Genomic DNA, 11785 nt, shown 5'->3' with positions numbered 1-11785 from the left:
CTTTCACTGAGCAGCTTTGGTCAAGCTTCGGACATCTTTAGCAGGCCAGATTTTTTTTAATCTGGCCTCATAACCCACAATAGCATTTTCAATCACTTCAATGTAATCAATAGCTGCAATTATTAACGGTTTTACTCAGAAATATGTATTTACAGAAATGTTATTGGTTTATTTTTTTCTCTGCTTATTTAACATTGCACCAAAGTGGTAGTTTAGAAAAATATTTATTCACAGATAAAAATACATTCAACGTGAACACTTACATTCAAATGGCGAAGTCTAAAGATAAACATTATTATTATTAACATATACAAAGCAATCACAAGAGCTGTACACACAAAATCATATTTTGTACTGTGGTAGAATAAGTGCTGATTCAAACATTCGCTTTGGTCCGAAGCTCAATTAAAAAGACACCGTCTTCAAATCTAAAAGTTAAGCAGTACAATAGCAGCGGAAACAACCAAAACTAAAATGGAACCCGTGTGTGTGTGTGTATGAAGACACAGCATACACCTGCTGGTGGGGAGAATGTAAGCTCCTTTAGTGTGGAGCGTACTTTAAAAACAGACGAGCTCGTCTCACAAGAGCGACTCCGTCCTCACACCCCTCTTGCTCTGGGTCGACTTCTCTTTGTCCGTCGCTACGCTCCCCTTCTCCAGCGGCTTGTTCTCCTTCTCCTTCCTCAGTCTTTTGTCTCTCTCCTTCTGACTCTTCTCCTCACTCTTCCTCATCTCCTTCAGCTTCTTCTTCAGCTCCGTGCGGTCGCTTTGACTGCACACGCCCAGAGCCTGCACCGCCATCCCGCAAAACAAAAAGAGGTTCAAAGAATACACGTTACCAAGTTTACTCATGTAATATTTTATTCATATTTCAGACTCTAAAAACTCTTGTAAATGAAGCTAACAACTGACCAATCATAATTCTTGAATATATGTTGAGAAAATGTCCTTGAGTAGATGTATCCAAATATTTAGATTTTTGATGTCTTGGTATTTATGTGATCCAAAAATAAGTACTGGAACTTGTCGAAAAGAGATCAAACCTTGAGCTTCTCGCTGTCCAGGCCAAGCAGCTGTTCTCCATCCACCCCCTTGGCAGTGAACTCTGCCGCGTATTGGTCCATGTTCATGCCAATCAACCACAGACACACCTGTTGGGTGGTCCACTCCAGGAGCGGGCGGCTCTGCCATTGGTTGTTATTGTGTGCTGGAACCGGGTCATTGTCCAGAGTCTGCGGGCAGAGTACAAATTAGAATGGGTGATGCGTTTCCCTTCGGGTGCGTGTGTGTCAAGAATGAAGGAAGGAGAAGGAGGAGAAAGGCAGTGGTCTACAGGGAAAAGTACTACAGGGGAAGGGAGTGAGGGGTGAGACAGACTCACCTCAGTGGAGGAAAAGGTGATATTGTGAGAGTATCCAGGGAAGGAGTGATCGGATACAAGATCCGCCAAGCTGGAGGTGCCTACACTCGTCTAGAACATACACACACAGACACACCTGTGTTACATGCATGTGTCCCACCTCTGAACCTGTGCTGTATTTCTTTATTTATCTGATGAATTAAATACGAATGATGCAATTCCCAGATCAGCAGGGTGAAGTGAGATCGATGTAGATAGATAGATTTATACTTTATTGATCCCCAAGGGAAATTCAATGTACATGATCCGTGAGCTTTTCAGTGCTAGGAGCTCATCGCTGCAGCCCCACCACACATGGCCCTGCGCCCCGCTCCCCTCTCACCTGCTCTCCCCTCCCGCTGGTGGTCAGGTAGGGCAGGCTGGTGCTGGACACCGAGCGGAGCCTCTCCCGGAACCTCTCCTCCTCCTCCTGCTGCTGCCCCCCCGACCCTCCCTTCTCCCGCCCCCGCTCCCCGAACCAGGGGAAGGGGAAGGACAGGCAGGAGGGGGTGGTGCTCATGGAGCCCGTCGGAGACACGCCCCTGGGGTCAACTGCCAGGTCGCCTTGGGAACCTCCCCGGCTAGAGCTATAACGCATTCAATCAAATATTAAAATGATCTAATAATGTCTGACACGCCATAGTCCTGGAACACTTAGGCTGTCACATGGTGTTCTAGTAGCCGTCAGCTCCTTTTATTTATAAAAATACTACAATGGAAACGGCCGCTTTATACGGAACCCGTAAAAAGGGACATGGGGTAAAAAAAAAAAAATTGTTAACGTTTCTCTTGAGCACAAGAAATTATCTGGTGCGCACGAGAAAATATCTAACGCATATCAGTGGCAGTGTGTGTGTGTGCCAGTGACATGCGCACACAAACATTACCCCTCACAAACACACGCGCACACACACACACACACACACACACACACACACACACACACACACACACACACACACACACACACACACACACACACACACACACACACACACACACACACACACACACACACACACAGATATGCGTTCGATACTTTCTCGTGCTCACAAGATACTTTCTCTTGCGCACAACATACTTTCTCGTGCGCACAACATACTTTCTCGTGCGCACAACATACTTTCTCGTGCGCACAACATCCTTTCTCGTGCGCACCAGATACTTTCTCGTGTGCACCAGATATCAAACGCATATCAGTGGCAGTGTGTGTGTGTTTGTGTGTGTGTGTGTGCCAGTGACACTGCCAGTGATATGCGTACAATACTTTCTAGTGCGCACGAAATACTTTCTCATGCGCACGAGATACTTTGTCGTGCTCACGAGATACTTTCGAGCGCACCAGATGCTTTCTCGTGCACACCAGATACTAAATTTTTTTTTACCCCACGTCCCTTTACGGGTTCCGAAGGGTTCCGTAGCTTTAAGTCTAATCTTTTTTTTGTTCATCATGTACAGAGACCTTGTTTGAGAAGAAACAATGCAGACAAAGTTGATTGAAGTCACATTGCCCAAGTGGGTCAACATTCAGAACTCTAATAATAGCCTGTATAACATCGCAGCCTTCACAGCAAGTCGAGATCCATGCTTGTTTTGCCAAATTCAGTTCCAGTTCTGATGCCGTTTGATTTACACAAACAAGATACTTTTATGTGCTGAAATATCTAAAAGCAATCACATAGCTAGATCTTTCTTTAACAGTAATCTGCGTTGCAAAGACACCACTGTCCCTCAGCAGAGACACCACTGTACCGTTTATCCGAGGACTTCGTTACGATCTTCACGCTCCTTCTGCTCAGGGACTTCCGGAAGCCACTGTAGGAGGAGCAGACAGAACAGGTGTGAGGCACGGCCCGTGGGAAGACAACACAGTCCACCAGAGACCAAATCACCTCTGAATGGGTGGACTGGTGTCCATAAATGAGTCTAATGAACAGTCCTGTGATCACCACGCTGAGTATCAAGCTCTGCTCGCCTAATATTAAGCAATATACTTATTGCCCATTAGCAACCATAACAGACATTTTTAACGATGGAAAGGTTTGGTTCATAAACAGAACCAAAGAATTTCAGAAAAAAAAGGTAAATCAGCTAGTTACCACGACCAAGACAGTATAGGGCGTCCATACCTGAAGTCAGGGAACTTCCGTCTGAGCTTCCTCGCGGACGACTTGGAGGAAGAGGAGGAGGAGGGGGTGATGTCCTCGGAGACGGGGGTCCTGGGTGTGAGGGCCGAGGCGGGGAGGCTGTGGGGGCCCAGAGCCGAGGTGGAGGAGGTGCTCGTCAGGCCGCTCCTAGGCCCCGCCTTCACCGACGCGAGGGCGGGCATCGATTGGCTGTCGTGGAGCGGGGCGGTTTCTCTCGTCTGCGGGGAGACAGAATAGAGAATGTGTGTCTGGCAAGGTGGCATAAACGTTGTGTAAATGGTAAATGGACTGCATCTATACAGCACTTTTCTAACCAATGGCCACTCAAAGCGCTTGACAACATTGCCTAACATTCAGCCATTCATGCAAACATTTACACACCGACGGCAGAGTCAACCAGGCAAAGCGACAGCCAGCTCGTCGGGAGCAGTTAGTGTTAGGAGTCTTGTTCAGGGACACTTCGACACTCCAGCCAACCCACTCTACCTCCTGAGCCACGTGCCACCCTCGTCTATATCGTCGTTAATGTGTATATCTCACTTGTTGTTTGAAGCTCTCTCTGAGTTTGTCCCGCGACGGCGGGTGCCGCTTTGCCTTCTGGGCCAGCTGAGCTTTGGCCCTCAGAGCGCTGGAGTCCAGGCGTCCCGTGTCAGGGATACACCATACTGGACCTGACACACACACACACCACAATATTTACGTTAACGTTTTTACAGCCAATACAAAATAGGTTACAGTGGAAAAAATCTCTACTGCTGGACACGGGATGAAATAAAATGTGGAAATGACACATGTTAATGTGTGAATTGAATGTGTTACTCAGAAGTTTCTGTTGAAAAAGTTACGTTTGTGCTTCTCACTGGGAGGTCAGTCAGTAAGCATGTGACTGTGCAGGCGGTGCCATCAACACAGCCAGCTACCGACCGTACCTGTGGTTGAAGAATCCAGGGAAGGAGTCCTCTCAGACGCTGCCTGGTGGTTCTCCTGCTGTGCGAGCTGGGGACAGCGCCATGGGTTGGTGAGCACTGAGGAACTGCTGCCATTATGCGACATGCTGAGTGAGTTCACGGAGGGCGTCCAAAACTAAACAAGCCTCTCCTTCTCACCTGGGCCTGCAGACGCTCCACACTCTGCGTGTGCCTCCTGTCCTTCTCCTCCAGGTCCTGCTTTAGCGCCGCTTCCCTCTTCTCCCCCTCATCCAACCTTCAGGAGAATAATGGCCACGTTTTGTCGGCTCATGTTTTGCGACACAGGTGTTGTATAAAATAATTTAACCAGAGACGGCTTGTCTTTAAAATGCCGATTCCTAATAACTGGCAATATTTGTGAAGGGTGTGATTGATGTATTGGCCTCTATAATCGTTTTGTGATATTGTATGTGTATGTCATTGTATCAGGGCTCTATTACAAAAGATATTCAGATCTCAAGTAGACTTCTCATATTTAAAAAAAGACTTAATAAAATATAAAATGCGTGTATATGTCCTTTCCCAAAATTCTCATATAGTAATACAATAATCAGCATATTAAGTTTGAAGATTTGATAATTACCTGTTCTGGTATTCTCTGACAAGTCTCTTGGCCTTGCTGTATTTAATCTCCAGACTCTCCGATTGGCTCTGTGCATCAGCCAATCGCTGGCTTACAACCCTGCACAGGGTCTGAGCCTCCTGCCAATACCTGAGAGGAGAGAGAGGGATGGTGGAGTCTCTTAACAATGACCTAAGCACCATAATCATCCAACTTAACCTGAATCACATTATGTTCATCCAACTTAACCTGAATTATATAACTCCACAATGTTCTAATTAACTCACATGATGTCATGGGTGTGGCCTTTATAAAATGAAAACCATTACTCGGCACGTTAGTATGCCGTACTAAGCACGGGTTTGGTACAACCCTAGCACTGTGTGACATCCTACAGGTATGATAGAACATACTTCTCTAGTTTCTGGGCTTTATCCTCTCCATCCTCCACCCTTTGCTCCAACTCCATCCTCTGGCTCTCCCAGTCTGCCTGGTGCTTCCCCAGCTGAGGAGGGACCGAAAGAACATTACAGAAGAGAGTAATATATTATATTGATTTTTATTTTTTATTTTGGAGGACACTTAAGAAATCCAAATAGTATCGCTAAAGACACCCAGTTTGTGACATTCATAATGCTAGAAGTGTAAGGGCTTTCATCAGTGGGCTATAGTCTCAATAACCTTTGGGTTACTTCATTCAGCACTAACCACTTAAAATAACATCCATTTCCATGAAATCTTGCAGCTTGCTCAATAACGTCCACAGGTATTCTGAGGACATAGGGGTGTTTAATCCTGACCCATTCAGCTGGTAGTCATACACCTCTGGAATATCCTGGCCCCACAACAAGCGATTGATAAACCGTAGTGTCAAACTAACTGCGTTACCAAGGGGCGCTGTCACACCAAAATTGTACCGGGGGCGAAAATTGTACCGCCTACGTAATCCGCGTTCAGCAGCCGGGTTTGAGTGGACCTGTGGAGCTCTGTCTGGGCAGTGGTTGACTGCGGCATGCAACAGAAAGTTGAGCTTTTCGGATACTTATTGTGTAAAGTCACAGTGTGTGTTAATAGTGAAGCTCAGTCTGTTTTATTTATTTACCTGTGTCAGAGGGTAAGGCTTGCCAAACACAATAGCATAATCCTAGAGTGTGCGTTGATGGTGAAGCTCCGTCTGAGCTGTGATGTACTTAATGTCCAGGTCTGAGTGAGGGTTAGGCTTCTCGCACACCTATAGTTTAACTCTACGGTGTGTTGCGCATTTCATATACAACATCACTCATTATAACACTTACATAACAGTTTCACAACGACTGTACTGAAAAAGTATCATAAAGTTGGCGCCGTAACCATAGGGATCAGGCACCCCTCTTTCCTAAATCTCTCAGCCCAAAAAGCATTTTCTTTTAAATCACTGTTTGAGTTCCATCTGAACCATTGGGTTCAGTGGCTCTTTAAAACCCTCTCACACTCACGCATCCTCCACTATGAGCGTCCTCATCACTGGAGGGGTCCAGCGGTCTGACGGACTGACGAGAGAGAGAGCGGGGCTTCCACTGAGCGCTCCCAGATCCCAGTTATGTCAGAACGGTGACCACAACAAGGGCTGGAATGTGGGCGCCGGTGGGTCGGCCCGCGTCCTTTCCCCCTCCGTTTGGTATGGAGCTAAATGGGTCAGCCCGATTCTAAACCTGGAGGGCTGTGGGTCTGCAGCGAGCAGAGCGACCTACCTTCTCCCTGGCGTCTCGGAGCTGAGCCGCCTTGCTCTGCCACTTTGAATGGAGCTGGAAGGAAAGTGGCAGAAAATATATCAAGGGATAAATGTGACTTTACAAAGTGAGAAAGCATGAACAGTCGTCCCAAAGCAGGAGGTAGACTATATAGGTGGAAAGAAAATCATATTTGTTGTTCAATTGAAATTAACAGCAAAATTGTTTTGATTGTTGGGGGGGAAAATAAAAACCTGCCTTTGCTAGAATTTCTGAAATTTCATTGCAGAACTTGATCAATAACGGGTGTAATTGGTTCTGGTGGGACACCAGTCATGCGCCGTCCAACAGCTGACAGCCAACATTGTATTATCAGATACACAAACACCAATAGGTGGTCAATTCAAGGCCTTCCTTCTCACACATAACTCTGCAGAATGTGCTGAGCTGGATTACACCAACCGAGCCTCCACCTTCTTTGGTTCTGCTCTGTATGATATCTACAAGATAGGTTGAGATACCTGATGGACCCCATGTTGAGGATTGTATAGTGCTCCCTGCGGTTGCTCCCATACTTTAAATGCTGGTTTACCATGTTGTAGATTTACTATATATAAATCCTACAGCAGGGAGCACCATAAGGAGTGAAAACAATTCCTCCGAGCTGAAGTGCATCACCATTCCATGCAATAAATGGTTGATTCTATGACATGATGGAGACATGTGATGTGATTTAATATAAAAACCTGTTTCGGCGTTGTTTGGTCAAAGATGTTTACGTGGCCAGGTTTGGGGTTACCTGCTGGTATTTAATGCAGATCTCATGATTGTCCAGACCGCTGAGGGTGGACACATCATTTTCTTCATCATCCTCCTCTTCTTCTATCTCCTCCTCCTCCTCCTGCTCCTCCTCCTCCTCTTCCAACAGGCTGTTGTCTGACGGGTCATCCTCCCTCTGGGGTACAGACAGACCGTTGGACAGACCCAGAGAGACCAATGTGAGCAAACTGAAAGTACCCCTGGGTAAACCTCCTCCTGTGAGAGAGACGCACCTCTCTCGGGGATCGCTCCATTTCCAGACTCTCATTGATCAGTCGTGCCACCTCACTCTCCACCCCCTGCCGCTCTCTGCCAATCAAAAACCTACGCCAGAGAAAAATGCATCCTGTTAAAGTCATGGACCATGGCGCTTAACCATAAATATGCGACAGCAGAGGAAGTCCACACACTTCACCAGGCCAGATGTGTTCTTAAGAACAGTAGCGGCAAACATCTGGGAGACTCCCACCAGACTGACTCCGTCCACCTCCACGATCTGGTCGTTGACCATAATGCTGAATACAAACAAAAACAACAATTATAATCAATATCTTTCTAACATTTTATTGGACCATGAAGACCGCCAAGACATTATCCCCACCTTCCATCTTTCTGCGTAGCCCCTCCCTCGGTCACGCTCTTGACGAAGATCCCCAACTTCTCCAGGCCCTGGTCGGCCCCCACGCCCATCCCTATGATGCTGATCCCAAGGCCGTCCTCCTCTGGGGGGGGGGAAGAGAGAGGTGAACACCAGGCCTAAGACACACACCACTGCCAACTGTGCCAATAGATCAGAGGGAAGCAAAGAGCTGCTTGAGGGGGAAGTGGTGGCTCATTACTTGACTGACTAGTTTCCAATCACGGGTGATTAGATATGGGACTTAATCTCCCAGGTGAGGAGAAGATAATGATAGTAGAAACTGCATTTGCAACCATCCACTTGTCGAGTGTGGGATTATATGTGGGACATTAAATTCATTCAGCCTCAGGTAAAAATGTGGAGATAAGATTAGGGCACAGGATACAATCAAACAGGCCAGGAATAGCATAAAGAACAGAAACCAAAAGGGTATCTTCTAGGTCAACTGGTGGAGCTAGGGGTTAGGGGTTCCAATGATAAAAATGTAGGCACCTTAAAAAATACCATCCACCCATACACATTTAGTCGTGGTGGCTAAATAAAACATACCCTTTTCTATTTCCACAGCGAAGACATCCATCTTGTCCACTCTCTTCTCCAGCTCATACTCTGCTGACGCGGACACTGGGTCAATGTCATCATTGTGCCGGTCGTACGTCTCGTTAGAGTATGTATTGTACACCTGATGGACGGATTGACAAAGATAAGAGACAGGGGAGGTTTAACATGAGGTTCATCTGACACAAGGTAAATGTACCATGCCAGGTCATTATTGAGCAGGTATGTTGGTAGAGTGCAGACAGTAGAGTTCTGACCTTTAGCCTGAGAGTCAAACACATCAACCACTACACTAACCCTTGTAAATAAAATAAAGTTAGCCTTTATGATCTTTTCCTCAAGAATAACCGGACAGCACAAAGCTAGCTGGATGGGGTTGTGTGTGCGTGCTTGCATCCTCTCTTCACACAATTCGGAGAAGCTGCCGAGGCCACGACCATCCACTGTTTATTGTTGGCTGGTCCACCAATGGGTGATGGACAAGGAATGAGCGAAATAACACAGCTAGTGCAGATTTGCCACCCTCCCTCCCTTTCACCATGGGGCGATTCACAAGTATTCTCAACACAGCATAGACACACAGAGGCAACACAAAAACAGCCACCCAGCCGCCCAAGAATGTTCAGTGTTCTCTTACGCTACTGTAGCTCCGAGCCAAATGCAGTCACAGATGCAAGTATGATCTTGCCTGGCCTGCTCCACAGATGGATTCAAAAAACACTGCTCTGGGATAACAACTCTGTTTATACAGATTGAGACATCAGCAGGTACAGACTTAAGCTCCACACATCTATGAAGTGTAAAGAGTTGGACGCTGAGCTGCTTTCCAAATCATTTGAAAAAGTTCGCTTTTTTGCATTCAATGTTCATGGTTTCTTACCGTGATGGGGGCTGTGCAGAAGTGGACCCTTCGCTTTGAATCCTTCTCCTTGTCGTCGGTGAAAGCCTTGTTCTCTAGCCCATGGACCGATGCAGCCTCTGATTCGTCTCCGTGTAGTACACCAGCCGTTCCCTCACACTTCTGGTCCCCACACGTCTCCCTGGGCTCACCTTCAGCACTCTCCTCATGTAGGTCGGCCTTCATCTGATCCTCAGCGACAGTCTCCCTCTGTTCATCGGTCATCTCAGTGCCCTTCTGAACCCCCTGTTTCCCCTTTTCGTTATCCTCCCTCGGCAAGTGGCCTTCCCCGTCAAACCTCTCTTCCTCCATCTCAATTTTCTCTTCCTCTTCGTCAATCCTTTTGGTTTGCATGGCAATCATCGTTCCATTTCCTGTGCTGGATGGCGTGTCTTCTTCCCTGGTCTCTCCCTGTTCCTCGTGGTTGCACTCCTTTGCCTGCCGGTACTTGTCCCTCCCCGTTATGTCAGACAAACTCTCTCCCTCAGATACACCGCCAGATGGGAAGTCCTGCAGGTTATGATTATCTCCTGAGATGATCGCCGCCCTGTCTTCTTGTAAAAGCAAAGTTTTTCCCATGTTGTGTTCCACCAACAGAGGTGCTGAGAGAAGTCCTGGGGAAGCCTCTATACTGGGCTCCTCAAACACATCGTCCACCAATGGCTCCACAGCATCCATCGCCGCTCCTGCAACACGCTGTTCCCTGGCATCAATCGCTGGGAGAACCTCATCCTTCCTCTCTCCTTCTGCCACTTCCTCCTCATTTTCGTCGCTCTCCGATGACTCGTTCTTCACGTCCACCAACTCTGCTCTCACTGGCTGCTCCGGCCAGGTTGAGAGGTCACTCGGGGTCAAACAGGGTTCACGGGTTTCAGGTGAGACAGAGGCAGGGCGAAAGGATTCCGAATTGTTTGCCTCAGACAAAGGGTCAGCTGAGGAACTCAGAGATGGAGACTGAAGCCCTCGAGGGAAGATATCCTCTGAGGTACATGTGGTAGACGCTTCTTCATCGTCTTCCACCTGGCTGACATTTCCCCTACCTTCCTCCTCTCCATCGTTCAACAACTCCTTGCTGCCTCGGAAAGTGCTCAACCTCGAACTCTGCGCCCCTCCCGGCTCAGCCACCTTGGTCTCGAACAGCTTCCGTGCCACCAGGAACGTCTGTGCCAGCGCAGCCCGGTCGATGTCGGCTATCTCCTGGTCTGACTGCTTGACGGGCATATTGGCGGTCACACTGGGAAAGTCCAGGCTGGAGAGGCTGGACTTGCTGCCCAGGGCGCCCACAGATGAGACGAGCTGGTTGGAACGCCTGGACTGTGGCAGAGGCGAGGGCTGGCGCTGCGAGCGAGGAGGATGGGGAGAGAGGAGGAGGAGGGCGGAGCAAGTCTCTGAGAGAAGGCCCCCATCCTGCCTGAGCTGCTGGCTGTCCATCTGAAGGAAGATGTTCTCTCGGATTTTGGTGCCCATGCTGGTGGTGATCCTACTCCGGGTTAGACTGCTGCTGTCGGAGGAGGTGGTGGTGGTGGTGGTTGTGTCGGACAACATGGGATCGGACAGGCTAGTAGGAATTCCACTCTGGCTTGAATCGCAACTAGAGGTGTGCTCGTGTGGAGGGGTGCCATCGAAGGTGCATTTGATGGTGTGGAAGTCAGACTTGTAGGTTATCCTATGGGGGGAGGCACTGCGGCCTCTGCTGTCCGTCCGCATCATCTGGAATCCAGGTTATCAGTAGACTTGGGGAAAGTAGTCTAGTGATGAGAAGGTCACTCTGGAGAACAGAACTATGGGCAGGTGCTGTTGGCATATGCAGCCTTCTTTAAAGTCGTTGAAAGTTGCAGGTGCAAATTAAAATTTCCGGCTACTGGCTAAAAATAATTTTGCTCTTGGTGAAACGAATATTAATTGGTCTTCTGATTCTGCTCACCAAGTCACGTCGATCACGTTACAACAGTCGTCTGTAAGACAAGATAATTCAAAACTTCACAAACACGTCCATCACGTTACAACAGTCGTCTGTAAAACAAGATAATTCAAAACTTCACAAACACGTCCATCACGTTACAACAGTCGTCTGAAACACAAG

General features: G+C 47.8%; 1 protein-coding gene across 1 annotated transcript; it reads right to left on the bottom strand.

Moving 5' to 3' along the window:
• Positions 1–252: 252 nt before the first annotated feature.
• LOC307086100 (uncharacterized protein) lies at positions 253–11412 on the bottom strand (the record flags this gene model as incomplete). The annotated part of the gene is made up of 18 exons (XM_079751152.1): positions 253–791; positions 1046–1234; positions 1384–1473; positions 1745–1988; positions 3154–3216; positions 3531–3766; positions 4089–4219; positions 4478–4544; positions 4655–4751; positions 5100–5228; positions 5492–5583; positions 6809–6862; positions 7587–7742; positions 7840–7930; positions 8017–8121; positions 8208–8328; positions 8796–8928; positions 9685–11412. 18 exons carry the CDS (start codon positions 11410–11412, stop codon positions 582–584), a joined length of 3936 nt encoding a protein of 1311 aa, XP_079607278.1. The 3' UTR covers positions 253–581.
• Between the last annotated feature and the right edge of the window lie 373 nt (positions 11413–11785).

Source organism: Pollachius pollachius (assembly GCF_949987615.1).
Source record: "Pollachius pollachius genome assembly, chromosome: 14".
NCBI classification, from domain to species: Eukaryota; Metazoa; Chordata; class Actinopteri; order Gadiformes; family Gadidae; genus Pollachius; species Pollachius pollachius.
This window is presented reverse-complemented; position numbering and strand designations above follow the sequence as displayed.